This window comes from Podarcis cretensis (assembly GCF_951804945.1).
Source record: "Podarcis cretensis genome assembly, chromosome: 16".
Taxonomy (NCBI): domain Eukaryota; kingdom Metazoa; phylum Chordata; class Lepidosauria; order Squamata; family Lacertidae; genus Podarcis; species Podarcis cretensis.
The window spans coordinates 25,454,805-25,473,508 of NC_137186.1; the positions used below are offsets into that span (position 1 = coordinate 25,454,805).

At 45.9% G+C, this 18,704-nt stretch overlaps 1 protein-coding gene across 1 annotated transcript; it reads left to right on the forward strand.

Annotated features, from left to right (window-relative positions):
* The first annotated feature begins 1,129 nt into the window (after positions 1-1,129).
* On the forward strand, positions 1,130-18,546 carry TCN2 (transcobalamin 2). Its single transcript, XM_079956895.1, has 10 exons — positions 1,130-1,448; positions 2,969-3,119; positions 3,941-4,130; positions 5,952-6,112; positions 8,408-8,569; positions 9,940-10,115; positions 11,080-11,251; positions 13,316-13,514; positions 16,141-16,262; positions 17,935-18,546. The coding sequence occupies exons 2-10, from the start codon at positions 3,053-3,055 to the stop codon at positions 17,994-17,996; spliced, it is 1,311 nt and encodes a 436-aa protein (XP_079813021.1). The 5' UTR covers positions 1,130-1,448; positions 2,969-3,052; the 3' UTR covers positions 17,997-18,546.
* Positions 18,547-18,704: the final 158 nt, after the last annotated feature.

An 18,704-nucleotide genomic window follows, 5' to 3' on the forward strand; every position in this document is an offset into this window, starting at 1 on the left:
GAAAACCCAAATCTACCTCAGCTCCACCACCAACTTGCACTTTTAACACTGGACTACATTGAAGGGCTGTTGTAAGCCTCTCTTTCTCAGCCACGGGCCCATCCAATCATAAATATGGGGACAATAGATAACAGAGAAAACATGCTGCCTTGGGTTTATGACACAGCAAGCAGCCTTGCACAGTTTTGGATTAAAAAAATACTTGGAAGGTTCTTAAGCTGCTTACCCACTATACCTTTAAAGCATACCTGAAGCACAAACTCCCCTCAAAGTATTCTGGGTGTAGTAGTTTGTTAAAGGTTGCTGGGAATTGTAACTCTATGAGGGCTCAACTACAGTGCCCAGAATTCTTTGAGGGAAAGAATATTATGCTTCGAATGTGTTTTAAATGTACAGTGTGCCCAATTTTACAATCAGAGTACCGTACTTCAAATGAATATGCAGCCCATCAGTGATTAATCCAGGCTTTCCCTGATCCATAAATTCAGACTCTGATTTATGTGCCTGAATCACCCGGAATTCCTGTTTTATTTGTTATGTTATCATATTACTGTTTTATTGGTTTTATGTTACATTTTTGTTTTAACAATAATGTTTGCTTTTATGTTGCACACAGGGCTTAATATTTTTCTCCCCCAAATATATTAAGCAGCTTATAAATGCTTTTAAACAAGAAAGGGAGATTTCCAGCATTTTTTTTTTTTTGAGAGGGAGAAATGAAATAGTTACATCTGAAAATGGTCGAATTAACTCAGATCCTGCAAAAAGAAGTTCATATACAGAGCTTGATCCCTCCTTTTTCACACTCCGGTATTCTATAGCCTAAGCATATATCTTGATGCAAAATCACTATGGGCAAACTTCACTTTGAAAACTTGTGTGAGGTTTCTTTCAGTGAGGAGTTAGGACTTTTGTTTCTTTTTTTAAAAAAAGGAGAAGAGTCGTGTTCAGACAGGTGCCAGCTTAGGCTGTTACGATCTTTGTACCCGTTATCTGAAGACACGTTCCAACCAAGAGCATTGCATTATTTCAGATTATTATCTGAGGTAAATCATGGGAAGGTAGTAATATATCATCAGCTAGGTCACAAGGTTATTTGGGGCTCCTTTGTTCCTGGCCGTCTCTGTGAATTATTCCAACGTGCTCTTGACCTGTCCTGATTCCACATATTCAGGACTCTGGAACTTGCACATTTTTCCCTTCCAGAGCTGCAGCCCAGCCACTTAAATTGAAAGGAAACACTCTGCAAACAGCTGACTTCAGCAGCTGGAGGAGATGTCACGTGACCTGAAATAAACAAGAGTGAAAGAAGATTCCTCATTGCCTGCCTGTGGTAAGAAAGTGGAGGAAAAGTCTGCTTCTAAAAGCTGATTTCAGTCCTCGCACACCCCAATTCATAATTCACAGGAAGAGGTGAAGACTCCTAGGACATCAAGTGACCATATCAGGTAGGCTCTCCTCCTTAAGACAACTCGTTTCCCCCTCACACCCCACATCTCCCCACATAATCCTTGATCCCTCGGGTATAATGTTATATTATTGATATAGCTCAATCCCATGCACGTTTATTTATGCAGAACTAAGTTCTGCTGTATTTAGTGGGGCTTCCTGCCAGGAATAAGTCCATGGGGTTGCAGCCTGAAGCACTCTTATCCAACAAGGGATGTAAGAGGCAGACACAATGGCCTGGCTGAGTAGGTTGAAGGGGGAAGAATGTACGTAGTTCAGTAGTTCCCAAAGTGCACGGTATATCACACTATCCCCTCTTGCAATTCCCAGCAACTGACATTTAGAGGCATACTTCCTCCAATAGGGGAAGTGGAACGTAAACATCTAGCAGCCACTGATGGCAGATCCTATTTTCCGGGGGCAGCCCTCGATTTACAGAAGCCGTCCCGGTTTCTGATTTGATCCCAGAATGTCCCGTTTCCCTTAGGACGTCCCTGGTTTCATTTTAGAAATGTTGGAGGGTATGGTAGGACATCCCTGTTTTCATCAGAGAAATGTTGGAGGCAGTGCCGGATTTATGTACAGTATAAGCTAAACAAGCTATAGCTTAGGGCCCCAGTCTCTTGCCCCCCCCCCCTAATTTCACTATTAATATACTTCTTCTTAATTGTATTTCAGTTCAACAATTACAGTGGTACCTCAGGTTACATACGCTTCAGGTTACATACGCTTTAGGTTACAGACTCCACTAACCCAGAAATAGTGCTTCAGGTTAAGAACTTTGCTTCAGGATGAGAACAGAAATCGTGCTCCGGTGGCGCGGCGGCAGCAGAAGGCCCCATTAGCTAAAGTGGTGCTTCAGGTTAAGAACAGTTTCAGGTTAAGAACGGACCTCCGGAACAAATTAAGTACTTAACCCGAGGTACCTCTGTACTTTGATAAAATACAAATTTTGTTATGTGCAATTGACTTTAGATACCTATTAGGTCCATAAATTACCATATATCATATATTCAGCGCACAAAAAAGTGACAAATTGTTGTTGACAAAGGACAGCTGGACATATAAAGGGCCCCATTACCTTCAGTAGCTCACCTTCCCCTCATTCCCCATTACCTTCCCCTCATCAAACCTAAACCTGGCCCTGGTTGGAGGGCAGGGGGAAGCATTATCCACGACAAGTTTATTCCTGCATTGAGGGCATGGGAGTCCTCTCTGTGAATGTGTGGTGGACCACTTCCTATGCTTGATCTCAAAGGCTGTGGCGTGGAGTCTCATCCTGCCACGCCCTATAAAATATCTAGGTGAGATAAAGTGGTTTCTGTGGAACCAGATATGTGTGTAACATGCTATCTGTGAAGCATCAAGAGGAAGGATAGCCAATGGACATTTCTGATCTGCCTCACCAGCCCTTGTTGTTTCTCATCCATCCAAAGTCCTTCCTGTTGCGCAGACTCAGCACTTCTTCCTTGGGAAGATTGTGTCATCACTGATATTCCTCCCATTGAATCTTTCACAGGCTGTCTTTGCCTCCAAGCTCCTGGACTCCTTCCTGAAATTCTGGCCGGCATCTCTGTCTGTTGACTTCCTTCTCGTGACAAGCATGGACCCCAGAGGTCTACGGTTCTTCGTCCTCTTCCCCATCGTGTTTGCCTCTGTCCAGCTGTGTGGTAATCTCTGCTTATGAGAAGTATCATATAGATAGATAGATAGATAGATAGATAGATAGATAGATGATAGATAGATAGATAGATGATAGATATAGATAGATATAGTTTGCAAATTGCTTTTCCCTCTCACTGAAATTTAAAAAAACATGAACAAGATTCACATTATGATGAATAACTATTGAGGATGTATAAGACAAGGTTCTTACAGCCATAGCTGTCAACGTTTTTTAAAGGGAAATTCCCTTATTCTGAATAGGATCATAGCTGTCAACCTTCCCTTTTTTTGTGGGAAATTCCCTTATTTCAGCGCCGCTTCCCGCTGCTATCCCGGATTGTTAGATATCCCATGGACTGTCCCTGGGACAGGTGAGGCTGCTGATCCCTTATTTTCAAATCTGAAAGTTGACAGCTATGAATAGGATTCCTCGCACGAAAAGGGAAAAGTTGACAGCTATGCTTTACAGCAGAATGTAGAAGAGAATCAGAATGAAGGTGGAGAATCTGTGGCGCTGATATGGGAAAAGTTTTTACCTTAATGAGGAAGGGTCAGGGCAAGATTCACCCCATGCATTTAAAGCACATTCAACACATCTTCAAAGTTCATGACCCCCACCCACCCGGGCAAGAATGCTGGGAACTGTAGTTTCCCCCTCTCAGAGACACAAGTTGGCTTCATTGCAGGGGGTTGGACTAGAACTCTATGATTCTATGAATTGGCAGAACCCTTAATATAAACTACAGTTCCCACAGTTCTTTGGGGGAAGTCATGTGTTTTAAAGCAGCCACATTTGCAATCCTGTTTTGTTCTTCTCTCGGGTCAGAAATCTCTGCAGGAAATTCTGATCGCATCAGGTCTTTGAACGCGGAGCTCCTGAAAGTGGCAGAGGATGCGTCTGAGGAGCCGAACCCCAGTGTTTACCTGGCCCTGCGGCTGTCTAACGACCACAACTTGCAGAAGGAGAGCCAGTATCTCCAGCGCCTGAAAGATTCCTTTCAGCCCAATCCCAGCGCGTATGTTTAGCACAGGGTTTTGGTGGTGGGGAATTTTGCAGCATGAGGGCCAGAGGCAGAAGGGGGTGGGGCAATGAATGTACATTGCTGGAAACCACAGAAGAGAAAAGTCTTCTTGGGATCAGGTCCCGCTTTCAGGTTTCACATATGGCTACAGTCATACCTCATGTTACATCCGCTTCATGTTACATTCTTTCAGGTTATGTCCCGCGGCAACCCGGAAGTACCGGAAAGGGTTACTTTCGGGTTTCACCGCTCGCGCATGCTCAGAAACGCAAAATGACATCATGCGCAGAAGCGGCGAATCACAACCCACGCATGCGCAGATGCACTGCTGTGGGTTGCATTCTTTTCATGTTGCGAACGGGCCTCCGGAACGGATCCCGTTCGCAACCAGAAGTACCACTGTATCTGGTTGGCCACTATGAGAACAGGATGCTGGGCTGGACGGGCCACTGGCCTGATGCAACCAGCAAGAAACTCTTAATCTCAGGGTTATGAGTTCGAGTCCCACGCTGGGCAAAAAGATTCCTGCATTGTAGGGGGTTGGACTGGATGAACCTCGTGGTCCCTTCCAACTCTACCATTCTATGATATATTAGTTCAGTATACTCTTGCATTCCAACAAAGCAACATCAGGCAAGCAAGCGGACAGACAGGCCCACCCCATTCCAAGCATCTTACAATCTGAGTTTTGACAGTGTGGGAGACAACAGAGGGGAAGAAGGGGAGAGGGTGAGGGTTACAATCAGGTCTTCATTTAAAATACAGTGGTACCTCTGGTTACGTACTTAATTCGTTCCGGAGGTCCGTTCTTAACCTGAAACTGTTCTTAACCTGAAGCACCACTTTAGCTAATGGGGCCTCCCGCCACTGCCGCACCGCGGAAGCGCAATTTCTGTTCTCATCCTGAAGCAAAGTTCTTAACCTGAGGTACTATTTCTGGGTTAGCGGAGTCTGTAACTTGAAGCGTATGTAACCTGAAGTGTATGTAACCTGAGGTACCACTGTATAGCAATAACACCACCATTATTATGCCAGTGAATGTAAATTTTATTATGAATGAGCATCCTAATTCTAGACGAAACAAAGAGATAGCTGGTGGTGGTGACATGGTTCGTCTGCTCTACAGTGGTACCTCGGGTTAAGTACTTAATTCGTTCCGGAGGTCTGTACTTAACCTGAAACTGTTCTTAACCTGAAGCACCACTTTAGTTAATGGGGCCTCCTGCTGCCGTCACGCCGCCGGAGCACAATTTCTGTTCTCATCCTGAAGCAAAGTTCTTAACCTGAAGCACTATTTCTGGGTTAGCGGAGTCTGTAACCTGAAGCGTGTGTAACCTGAAGCGTGTGTAACCTGAAGCATATGTAACTTGAAGCGTATGTAACCTGAGGTACCACTGTACTAGGAAACGGGAGGCTGGGGTTCAAATCCCTGCTCAGCCACAAAGCTCACTGGGTGATGTTGGCCCAGTCAGGCAGTCTCAGCCTAACCTACCTCGCAAGGTTGTTGTGTGGGGAGAGCCGTGTACACAACCTTCAGCCCCTTAGAGAAAAAGGTGGGCTCTGAACGCAATAAAACACGGTTTCCCAATCTTAGGTATCCAGCTGCTGTTGGACTACAACTCCCATCCTCGCTAGCTAGCAGGAGCAGCAGTCAGGGTGTGATGGGATTTGTAGTCCAGAAACAGCTGGAGACACAAGCTTGGGAAGCCCCGTAATAAAATTGAACTGGATAAATGAAGTTAAAACTGGAGAAGGCCTAGCCTGGCTGCATGGGAGGGGCTAACGGCATGGCTATTCTGACTTCTTCCAATCCAGCTCTCTGACTCCAGTCCGCTACCATGAGCATCCTAGCACAGGTCAGCTGGCCCTGTATCTCCTTGCGCTGCGGGCCGCCTGCCACGACATGGAGGCACTTGAAGGGAGGCAGCTGGTGACCCAGCTTAAGCTTCACTTGAACAAGGAAAAGGCGCAGATAGGTAAGGTTCAAGGCGATGACAACGAAGTTTCTTTGCTGCGTTCACTGTTTTTCGGCAAGAGATGCTGACTAGGAACCGCTTTCTCCCCGACTGGGAAGATCACACTATCAGACTGAGCTGTACACACCTTTCAGAGGTGTCCTCGGGGCTCCTCTGGGTGGCATGTTTATTGTTTTCTTAGAGCGGGTGGCGCCGTAGGTTAAACCACAGAGCCTAGGACTTGCCGATCAGAAGGTTGGCGGTTCGAATCCCTGCGACGGGGTGTGCGCCCGTTGCTCGGTCCCTGCTCCTGCCAACCTAGTAGTTCGAAAGCATGTCAAAGTGCAAGTAGATAAATAGGTACTGCTCCGGCGGGAAGATAAACAGCATTTCCGTGCGCTGCTCTGGTTCGCCAGAAGTGGCTTAGTCATGCTGGCCACATGACCTGGAAGCTGTACGCCGGCTCCCTCGGCCAATAAAGCGAGATGAGCGCCGCAACCCCAGAGTCTGCCACGACTGGACCTAATGGTCAGGGGTCCCTTTACCTTTTACCTTCAGCCAAATGCATACATGAAGTACATTAAAAAACACGACACACAAGGGAAAAGTGATGGCGAGGGAAGGGGGGAGGAATAATCAAACTAAGGCACCAGTTCTTTTCTTTTTTTTTAACCAATTAATTTTTATTCACTTTCCAAATTTATAATGCATCAATGCCAAATTAAAACTAATATAATACCATTTTTTCAAAAACTGGCTCCCTTCCTCAGATATTTCCATTTCTTCCCCTATTACACGCTGCTTATATTACAAATTTATCTCTAATTAACTTCCATTTTAAAAAACAAATACAGTCGTACCTTGGCTCCCGAGCACCTTGTGAGTCGAACCTTTTGGCTTGTTCCGGTTTGTGAACATTCTTTGGAAGCCGAACATACGACACAGCTTCCGATTGGCTGCAGGAGCTTCCTGCAGCTTCCTGCAGCCAATCGGAAGCTGTGCCTTGGTTTTTGAACGTTTTGGAAGTTGAGCGGAGTTCCGGAACGGATTGCTTTCGACTTCCGAGGTACCACCAGATCCTTAACCCTCAGATATCCCTTTACCAACTCCTGCATATAGATTAGGGTGGGGAAAATTAACTCAGGCTCCTGTTCATAAGCAGTTGTTCTTATTATGCCCCCCGGGACAGGTCAGGGGTAGAAGGTGCCTGGTGGAGCTGGTCTTTCAGCAGATATGTTGGAATGAGCCTTCTTCCGGTCTCTCTCTTTGAGGCAGTCTGACAGAATGGCTAAGGGAGAGGAGGCTGGATGAAGCTGGTCTGTTGCAGCAGAGCTGAGCGCGTGAGCTCAGCTTCCCATCTCTCCTGCGGACGGAGTTGACAGTTTGTCCTGATTTGCTTGCACAAAGCTTACGTGGTGGTCAGATTAGATCCAGCCTTTCTTGAGCATTTGTTCTGATCAGTTTGGAAGGAGGTTATAGCACAAGGAGCACTCGGTCCTGGTTTGCTTACTATGCGTTTGTACATCTTCATGTTAACTTGTTCCTTCATCACACACTTTTTCAACCCATTTCCCCATCACTTTCCTAACTACAAAAAAGAAGAAGAGAGAAGTCTGTTCCTTTTGTAAAGTGAATTTGTTGCACCGAGGCAGCAAAGAGCAGTTTAATCCATTTCAGCTACACAATCTGAAATTTCTGGTGTGCACTAAAATCTCTCCCACAAAGTAGTGATGGTTCAGAAAGGGATCGTGGAGCCAGGAGTCGAGTCAGGGAACGGTTAAGGGCATCTAAGTTGAAAATAGCAAATAAACAAGAAATGGTGGGATTTAGTTCATATACTTATTTTGTAAAATTTATATGCTGGATTTTTGAAAGCAACAACAGTAAAATTATCAGTTAATTATCAGTTAATTATCAGTTAACAAAAAAAGCTTAATTATCAGTTAACAAAAAGCTTAAAAACATTCAAAATAAAAAATCTGCAATAATGTAAAACATACAACAACATTCTACGTGTCTGGGTAGGCTGATCCAAAAATGCTTTTAGCAGGTGCCAAAAAGAGCACAATGAAGGCGCCTGCTTGGTGTCAAGTGGCAAGGAGTTCCAGTGTGTAGGTGCTGCCACATTAAAAAACTGATTGAATGAAAGCAAGTGTTGGAAGTCTGAATTAGGGGCAAGCACTTAAGGAGAGGTTTTGCCAGCATCTGGAAGCCCCAGAGCAGGGCTTCATAGGCTAAAGGTCAGCAGGGAGCTGGGTAATTAATTACGGCAGAAAAGGCAGACTTACCCATTGGTCTTTCTCCTCCTGCACCCAGGCCATAAGGACACAGGACACCCCATCACCAACTACTACCAGTACAGCTTGGGGGTCTTAGCCTTGTGTGTTCATCGCAAGAAGATCGACGAGCATGTGATCCGCAAGCTCTTGCACGCAGAGGAGTGGGGACGATTTGTGCTCCACAACAAGCACTCTGTGGGTACGTGCTGCCCCCTTTGCACACAAGTCCACTCAGGTTTCTAGATCTCAACTGTTTTCTGCCCTGGGGGGGTTGATGCCTTGCAGCTTTAATCATCTGTGCGGCTTCTGGCTGGGGGCAGCAAGTAGGAGGGAATGACCCATTTTAATCCGGTTTACAAGAGTTGGTTTTTTTACTGCTGGTGAATGACTAATAATGATGATTATTATTTATTTAAACCCCATCCATCTGGCTAGGTTTCCCCAGCCACTCTGGGTGGTTCACAACAGAATATTAAAAACACGACAAAACATCAAACATAAAAAAACTTCCCTAAACAGGGGTGCCTTCAGATGTCTTCTAAAAGTCAGATAGTTGTTTATTTCCTTGACATCTGATGGCGTTCCACAGGGCGGGTGCTACTACTGAGAAGGCCCTCTGCCTGGTTCCCTGTAACCTCACTTCTCACAGTGAGGGAACCACCAGAAGGCACTTGGAGCTGGACCTCAGTGTCCAGGCTGAACAATGGGGGTGGAGACACTCCTTCAGGTATATATTATTGTTAGTAGTAGTAGTAGTATACTATCCCATACCCGCAGGTCTCAGGGTGGCCTTCAAGTATATATTATTATTGGTAGCAGCAGCAGCAGCAGCAGTAGTAGTAGTAGTAGTATACTATCCTATACCCGCAAGTCTCAGGTAAGTTACAACATAAGCCACAAAATAAAAACACAAACTACATTATATAAACAAAAACATCCCAATGAACTTCCCCAACACATTTTAAAAGGGCATTAGATGTTAATCAGCCAAGTCCTGGTTAAGGAGGAACATTTTTTGCCTGGTGCCTAAAGCTGTATAATTAAGGCGCCAGTTGAACCTCCCTGGGGAGAGCATTCCACAAACGGAGCCACTGCAGAAAAGGCCCTTTCTCGTGTTGCTACCTTCCAGACCTTTTGTGGAGGAGGCACACCAAGAAGGGCTGCTCCGGGGCTCTGTGCCCATTTCCCCTGTAGCAACTTGGCTGTCTTCTCTGGGACCAGCCCTACCGTTAGACAGAGTGGGGCATTGCCTCAGGTGGCAAGGGGCATGGAGTGGTGATTAGCTGTGGTGAGGACAGAGGTATGGAGAAGCAGGGGGCACTGCGGGTATGGAAAATGGGTGGCGGTGTTCAGTGGTAGAGCACCTGCTGTGCTTGCAGATGGTCCTGGGTTCAATTGCCCACATCTCCAGGTAGGGCTGGGAGAGACTCCCAGAGCTGCTGCCGGTCAGTGTAGACAGTACTGAGCTAGGTGGATTGATGGAGCAAGCCATGTGAAGGATGTAGGCATGTGTTTGGGACTGGCGGGTCAGCTCTCCTCTTCATGGCTGTTTTAACCTTGCTCACCCAGACACAGAGGCGATGGGAGGTCTGGCCTTTGCCTGCTTGGAACGAGCCACCTTCTACAGGCCAGAGCTGGTGGCAAACCTCAGCCAAGCTGTGCAGAGAGTCAAGCAGAAGATACTGCAGGCCAAGACTGCAGAAGGGGCTTTTGGCAATGTCGACAGCAGCCCCCTGGCAACACAGGTGAGGAGGACTCTGCAGGCAAAGTGGAGGGATGGCAATTCTCACATTTACTATTTTGTAGCTCTTGCTAAGCCATTTTCTTACTCTGTAACCACGAGGTGGAAACTTGAAGGATCTCTCTACTAGTGGGCATGGCCCATTAGAGCACTGCCCCACCAACCTCCCTCTGCCCCCGAGAAGCCCCCACCTGCCTGGCCTCTTATATACAGTGGTACCTCGGGTTAAGTACTTAATTCGTTCCGGAGGTCCGTTCTTAACCTGAAACTGTTCTTAACCTGAAGCACCACTTTAGCTAATAGGGCCTTCTGCTGCCGCCACGCCACCAGAGCACGATTTCTGTTCTCATCCTGAAGCAAAGTTCTTAACCTGAAGCACTATTTCTGGGCTAGCGGAGTCTGTAACCTGAAGCGTATGTAACCTGAAGTGTATGTAACCCGAGGTACCACTGTACAAGCAACCCGGAGGTAGCTGAGCCTCTCTGCTTCCTCCTCCTCTGTAGTCGCAGAACTCAACAAGTAGGAGGGGAACACAGCTAGGATGAACTGGCTCCTCCTGTCATTGGCTCTGGTGCCACCTACTGCTGGTCTCCTTACCTTCTGCCCCATCAGCCCCAGTCACCTCTGGGTTTCCTTTCCTGTTGCGTTCCCATTCCTGAATCTGATTCTCTCCACTTGGTTCTATGGTTTTTTCCAAACGCAACGTGCAGTGCTGAAGAGGCAAGTCTTTTTTTCCCCAATCTGAGGTTGAAGACCTTGGCTAGGGAATGCCTTGCCTCTTCAGAACAGAGTGGAAACCACTGCGGAACGTCCAGCTGATGTGGCATTTCCCTTCTAGCTTTGCCAGGATTTCAGGCAATGCCAGCAGGCCACTGGTAGCCTCTCCTACCGTAGGTGGGAATGCAAGAACTAACATAAAGGCACTTTTCTTCAGTCTCTGATGCCTTTTCCATCTCTTTGCGATTCAGTTCCTCATTGCTACAGGGATGAACCCAGAGTGTCCCGAGGCTGTTGCAACCCTGATTCGAAGCCTGGAGCGAGGAGATTTCCAAAACGCCCTCATCAAGTCCCAGTTGCTGCCTGCCCTACATGGCAAGAGTTACCTGGATGTCGGCAGGATGGTGTGCCAAGCTGAGACAGGTAGCGGTGGGGGGGGGGGGAGAAAAGAGGATGTTGCAAAGGAGTAATGGGGACGCAGTCCACTTTTGGCTCCAGTCAAGCCAGGGTAGAGCTGCGGAACACTGAGACCATAGAGGGGGACCAGATCCAGAACTGGCAGGTGCGAAGGGCTGCCTACATGTAAGTTGCCTGACATCAAGTCACACAATCAGACACAGGTTTGTCCCAGCAAAAGAAGGAAGGATGCAAAAACTTACAAAATATGCAGAAATGGCAAAACTTACTGGGAAAATAAGAAATCAAAGCAACCAAATTTTTTTAATGAAAGAATGGAAATGGTTTATTGAATATTTACTAATAATCTGTAAACAGATAAGAACACTGGCAGGATTATTGTAATACGCTGCAGTTTTCTGAGAGGATATATTTAAAGTAGATGAATTAATGAGTAAATTAATTTGGAATGTGCAGAACAGATAAAAAAATTAATTTAAGGAACCGCAGAAAGAAGGGGGAGGAAGTCGAGTTTCAAAATGTTAAAATGATGGTTAAAATCATTGACATGTGTAAAACTGAAAATCATAAATAAAATAACTCTTATTATTTTTAAAAAAATCAGACACAGGCTTAGCTCCATTCTTGGCAATGTAGCTTCCACAGCGCTGAGACCAGAGAGAAGCCTCTGCCTGCTGCCATTAAAAGACCTATAAGCAAAGACTTCTCTGTGATCTTAGTGCTGTGGTGCTAAGCACTAAGGTCGGAGATAACAGCTCCCTGATGTCTCATCTTAGCTCTTAGTGCTTAGATTGGAGGCAGCAGATCTCTGTGCCTGGAGCTGCAGAATTCGCTCCTCCAAGAAGCAATGATGGCCACCAGCTCAGATGGCTTTAAAAGGCAAATTTATAGAGGAAAAGGCTGTCGGCAGCTACTAGCCAGGACGGCTGTGTACTACCTCTGCTGTCCGAAATATGGGAATCACATTCTGTGCTGTGCTCAGGTCCTGCTTGTCAGCTTCCCAGCTTTCCGGGCGCAGCAGTTCACTTCTTATGTCTTTATGACAACTTACATACTCACTTTGCTGCCAGCCAAAAAACAAGCAGAGGTTTCACCTGAGCATACACAGAGGGCCTCTTGCTCCCCCTCTGAGATTAAAGAGGCAGGGTTCTCAGGGTACCACTTGAAGGCCAGAGGGGGAAGAGGGACACCTGTGGGGAGGTGGAACACACCTGGAAAGGGTCCAAAACAGCATCACCAATGATGCAGAAATGATAGGGTCCACCAGGAGCTTAGCCTATACAGTGGTACCTCGGGTTAAGTACTTAATTCGTTCCGGAGGTCCGTACTTAACCTGAAACTGTTCTTAACCTGAAGCACCACTTTAGCTAATGGGGCCTCCTGCTGCTGCTGCTGCGCTGCCAGAGCACAATTTCTGTTCTCATCCTGAAGCAAAGTTCTTAACCTGAAGCACTATTTCTGGGTTAGCGGAGTCTGTAACCTGAAGCGTATGTAACCTGAAGCATATGTAACCTGAGGGACCACTGTACTCGAGTAGGACTCTGGCAGAGACACATGCCCAACTGGCATGTTCCCTCCCTCCTGGTTGATCGTTCGGGAGCTTCAAAAGCTTTCTTCTGCCCAAACATCACAGCGACTGATGCCAACAGACACCGGCACACTTAGGGATCCGCAGAGTCTTTGCAGCTTGCGTAACAGACCTCATCAACTCAGCATTTTGGCTAATCTACTTTATTTACATATAAACACACAGTGAGCACTGCAACATGGCTCCCTCTCTCTCTAGCATCAGACAGCAAAGAGAAAAAGAACAGAGGACTATAGTCCCACTTCACGGAACACAGTAACACAAACATCGTGTCTCTGTCACTTCCCACTCTGTGGAGTCAAAACATACACTGTCATGTGATAGACAACAATCCCATGACTGCAATCATGGAGCAGGAATTCTAACAGAACACACCTGGGAAGGGTCCAAAATGGCATCACCAATGACGCAGAAATGGTAAGGTCCACCAGGAAACAGCCTGACTCCTGATGCACCCTCAACCCTTGTTTCCTTGCGTGCAGGTGGTTTGAATTTTGTCACCTCCTCTCCCAGGCTGGAGCCGCCCACCGGGAGTAGGCCAAGCATCTGTGTCGAGCTGCTTGTGAAGCAGCCACCTCTTCGCGTGCCGTTGTACAGACACGTCGTCAGAGTTCCTCTCGGCTCCTCTCTGCTGGACGTGCTGAAAGTTGCAGAGATGCTGAACACCCCTAAGCGCTTTACGTGAGGCTACTTCCATCTTCATTTGCTTTGGCAGGTGCTATAGAGGGGGTGGGGGCAGTGGAGGTACAGGAACTGAGGAAGCTGCCCTCCACTGAGGCAGACCACAGATCCATCCAGCCCAATACTGCCAGCACTGTCTGGCAGTGACTCTCCAAGGTTTCGGACAGGGATGATTCATAGTCCTACCCGGAGATGCTATGGTGTGGGGCGGGGTTTGAACCCAGGACCTTCTTCATGCATTGTTTTTAGTTTTGATTTACAGTCGTGCCTTGGTTCTTGAACAGAATGTGTTCCGGGATTCCGTTCGACTCCCGGGAATGCGTTCCGGGAACCGTTCAAAAATCGATGCACGGCTTCCGATTGGTTGCAGGAGCGTCCTGCAGCCAATCAGACGCTGTACCGGATGTTCAGCTTCCGAAAATCATTCAAAAACCAGAACTCTCACTTCCGGGTTTCGATTGTTTGGGAGCCGATTTCTACGGAGCTAAGGTGTTTGAGATCCAACGTATGACTGTAGATGTGTATGCTGTTTTTTGTGGGGGTTTCTTAATTGTTTATTTACTTAAGAAAGAACCTACACTTCAATAACATACAAGACGAAAGAAAGGCAGTATAACAAAATAGAAATTAAACATACACACAAATTTCTGTCGTTTCATTCAAAAGAATTATTGTTGGCATTGTTGTTGGGAATGGGGATAGCAACCCCCCCTCCCCAATTTTAATTATTTGATTTTGTTATCTATAATGATACGAAAATTAAATTTAATTTTATTGCTGTTTTCACTGTATATCACCTTGAGCCAATTGTGTAGAAGGTTACTGATTTTACTTATTGGTTTGTTTCAGAAAATTTATACACCCCTTGCTTGCAAGAAAACACACCCTCAAAACGATTTCTAATTAATACGTTGATAATGATATTAATAATATAATAAAGCAATCAATGCCTACTAGCTGTCTGTTCTGCCCTCCCTTATCTCTGCCTCTGAATACAATTTAGTAGCAATCACAAATGCAGAGAGGGATCTTTTATTACGATTATTTATTATTTATTAATTATTATTATTATACTGCCTTATACCTGGAGATCTCAGGGCGGTTCACAGAAAAGATCACAACAAATGTAAGTTGCCTGACATCAAGTCACACAATCAGACACAGGTTTGTCCCAGCAAAAGAAGGAAGGATGCAAAAACTTACAAAATATGCAGAAATGGCAAAACTTACTGGGAAAATAAGAAATCAAAGTAACCCAATTTTTTTTTATAAAAGAATGGAAATGGTTTATTGAATATTTACTAATAATCTGTAAACAGATAAGAACACTGGCAGGATTATTGTAATACGCTGCAGTTTTCTGAGAGGATATATTTAAAGTAGATGAATTAATGAGTAAATTAATTTGAAATGTGCAGAACAGATAAAAAAATTAATTTAAGGAACCGCAGAAAGAGGGGGGAGGAAGTCGAGTTTCAAAATGTTAAAATGATGGTTAAAATCATTGACATGTGTAAAACTGAAAATCATAAATAAAATAACTCTTATTATTTTTTTAAAAAATCAGACACCCAATAACACCCCTCCAGAAAAGAGCTACATTTTAAAAGGGCATAGGATGTGAAGGAGGTAAACCAAAGGCCTGGTTAAAAAGGAACACTTTTGCCTGGCATCTAAAGGTGTGTAATGGAGGCATAGCTGTCAAGTGTCCCTTATTTGAAGGGACAGTCCCTTATTCCAGCACCATGTCCTGCTGCTGTCCCTTATTGATGGATGTCCCTTAAATGTCCCTTAAATGATGTCCCTTAAATTTCAAAGGAAGCAGCTCCTCTCCCTCCCTCCCTGCCGGCCAGGGAGGAGGGAGGCTCCAACTGTGTTGCTTGGCTGTGTTACTCACCCAATAAGAAGTCTAAGAACTACTGGGGGGGTGGAGCTTGTATGCCTTTTGTGTGGCTAGTTAATGCAAGCCGAGGGGTGTTTTGAATGCTGGACGCCATTTTGTTGCACATTCTGCTACAAACTTTGCAGTGCAAAGCCAGGCCGGGGAGCCATCTTAAGTTGAGGCTGCATAGGCCTTGTGGTGCATGTGATTCAGATTCTATTCAGTTGAACCTCTGGTTACAAAGTTGGTTGGACAGTGTTCTCGAAGCTACCCAGCATGAGTTTGACCAGACTGCAGGAGGACAGGAAGACTGGAGTGCCTGGAACAGGTGAGGCTGCAGGTCCCTTATTTTGGCTGCTGGTCCCTTATTTTCAAGGCTGCTGGTCCCTTATTTTCAAATCTGTAAGTTGACAGCTATGAATGGAGGCGCCAGGTGAACTTCCTTGGGGAGAGCATGCCACAGACAGGGAGCCACTGCAGAGAAGGCCCCGTTCTCGTGTTGCCGCCCTCCGCACCTCTTGAGGAGGAGGCACACGAAGAAGGGCCTCAGAAGATGATTTCAGGATCTGGGTAGGTTCAAATGCTTGGATTGCAAGTTTCCCACATGCAAACTGTTCAGCCACTGTGAGAACAGGATGCTGAGAAGGGAGGTCTCTGGCCTGGTCCAGAACGGTTCTTCCATTGTTCCTACACCTGCTCATTCCTCAGCAATTCATGACAGTTCTTCCTTCTTTTGCTAAACAGGTTTGAGACCCAGAAGACGCTGTCTGGCCCTCTGCTGACCGCAGTGATGGGGGTGAAGCCTCGGGAAGGGGAACGCAAGTACTGGAAGGTTCTCCGAGCTCCAAACACTGCCCTGGAGCAAGGCGAGTCATAGAAGCCCAGCAGCAAAGGAGACCTTTGTCCTATCTCGGGGGCGGGGAGGGAGGGATTGGCTTGGACCAGGCTTTGCCAACCCAGTGCTCTCTGGGTTGTAGCTTTGGGCTACAAATCCCATCAGCCTCAGCTAGCATCACCAATTCCGACTCTAAACCATTCCCTTGGCTTTGTCCCCACGATTCCAAGCCTGGTTTACACCCTTAGGGACTAAATAATATGCCTGTGCTGAGGGTATTAATTTGAGGGCATAGATTCTCTTGGCAGAGCCTTAAAGGTAAAGGGACTCCTGACTATTAGGTCCAGTCGTGGCCGACTCTGGGGTTGCGGCACTCATCTTGCTTTATTGGCTGAGGGAGCGGGCATACAGCTTCTGGGTCATGTGGCCAGCATGACTAAGCCGCTTCTGGCGAACCAGAGCAGCACATAGAAACGCCGTTTACCTTCCCGCCAGTGCAGTACCTATTTATCTACTTGCACTTTGACGTGCTTTCGAACTGCTAGGTTGGCAGGAGCAGGGACCGAGCAAAGGGAGCTCACCCCATCGCAGGGATTCGAAGCGCCAACCTTCTGATCGGCGAGCCCTAGGCTCTGTGGTTTAACCCACAGCGCCACCCGTGTCCAGAGCCTTACCCTACATCAATTTCTCTGCTTGGGTGTTGCAATTATCGAAGGGCAGTTGAATATATATAGTTTTAATTCTATCCAGGTTTAATTGTTTTTTAATTATTGTACACCCCCCCCGGTGTTTTAGCTGTTATTATTTTAGCTGTAAGCCACCTTGAGTCAGGGGGAAAGGAAGGGTGATATTATTAGTAGTACAGTGGTACCTCGGGTTAAGAACTTAATTCGTTCTGGAGGTCCATTCTTAACCTGAAACTGTTCTTAACCTGAGGTACTTTAGCTAATGGGGCCTCCCACTGCCGCCACGCGATTTCTCTTCTCATCCTGAAGCAAAGTTCTTAACCTGAGGTTCTATTTCTAGGTTAGCGGAGTCTGTAACCTGAAGTGTCTGTAACCCGAGGTACCACTGTAGGAGTAGTAGTAGTATTACAGTAGTACCTTGGAAGGTGAATAGAATCCGTTCCAGAAGTCCATTCGACTTCCAAACGTTCGTAAACCAAGGCACGGCTTCCGATTGGCTGCAGGAAGCTCCTGCAGCCAATCGGAAGCCGTGGAAGCCCTGTCAGATGTTCAACTTCCACAGAACGTTCATAAACAGGAACACTCACTTCCGGGTTTGCAGTGTTTGGGAGCCAAAACGGACGAGTACCAAGGCGTTCGGGATCCAAGATACGACTGTATTGTTAATGCACACAGCATTGGACTTGCATAGCCAGCAGATTTAATTCAGTCTTGAGCTTTGTTGGATTTCCAGAAGGCGTTGAAGGTGGCTTGGATGTTACAGGCACTGAGAGGTGGCATTCACTTCTGCTTGGAATGATTTATCTTCAAGCATATGTCTGCAAACCTAAGGTCTAGGAACTTAACATTTTTATTTGAAAAACTGAGATTGTCAGGAGACGGAATTCTGCACTTTATTTCTCCACTCCCATATCATTGCAGCAAACCCAAAGTCCTGGAGAGGAGCTAGAGGAGGATTTGGTCTTCGGAGTTCCTCTCTGTCCTTACAGCCTCGTCTTCTGCCCTCCTGTTTTGCAGGTATCGCAGACTACATCCCACAAAACGAAGAAACCATCCTCTTCAAATTTAGCCCTTGGTAGAAACAGCCCACACTCTGATTGATTGGCTCTCTGCTATCTGTGCCTCAACTGGCTCGCAGGACACGTGAAGACACCAGCACAGAGGGAGCAATGAAGAAATCACGAAACAACAATGGGACACAAGCTCTGCCTGAGGCATAATGGAGAACATCAACAACTGATAGACATAATATATTACAAGGACAGGAAGAAACATTACAATCAGAATAATTGCCACACCCAGGAAGAACAAGAAGAGCGTTTGAATGCTTCACCTGTAGCTGTATAAATCATTTAATGTGCCAATACAAATGGTCTTTAAAACTGCAGCTGGTGATATAAAGGGTTGTTATTTTGACCAGAACGTAATTGGAATTCATAAGATTTTGGAACGCAGAAATGAAGTAATCTTTCAAATCATCAATTCTAGCACGCGGGAGATCACCTTGATTGTATAATTTGGCATCTCAGTGATTGGTATTATTAATTGTAGTATAACTTGGCAATGTTAGAATGAGGCTAGTATTGGATTATTGTAATTGAAAACTAATAAAAATTATTTTCCATTCTTTTACAGTAATTCTTTTGGACTTCCACCCAACATTCCATGACAGTTCTTTGTACATTTCAATTAGCTGCACATGTAGTAATATCTTCGGCTTATTTTCAACCTTCTCATATCCTTTATATTATCAACTGCTAGTCAGAAGATATCCCCTACTTGTATTT

What these genes read in the sequence shown, in the direction of transcription:
- TCN2 (XM_079956895.1), top strand. Translation starts at nt 3,053, where the DNA reads ATGGACCCCAGAGGTCTACGGTTCTTCGTCCTCTTCCCCATCGTGTTT. An exon ending in CAAGGAAAAGGCGCAGATAG is followed by an intron (nt 6,113 to 8,407) that starts GTAAGGTTCAAG and finishes TCCTGCACCCAG; the next exon opens with GCCATAAGGACACAGGACAC. An exon ending in AACACCCCTAAGCGCTTTAC is followed by an intron (nt 13,515 to 16,140) that starts GTGAGGCTACTT and finishes TTTGCTAAACAG; the next exon opens with GTTTGAGACCCAGAAGACGC.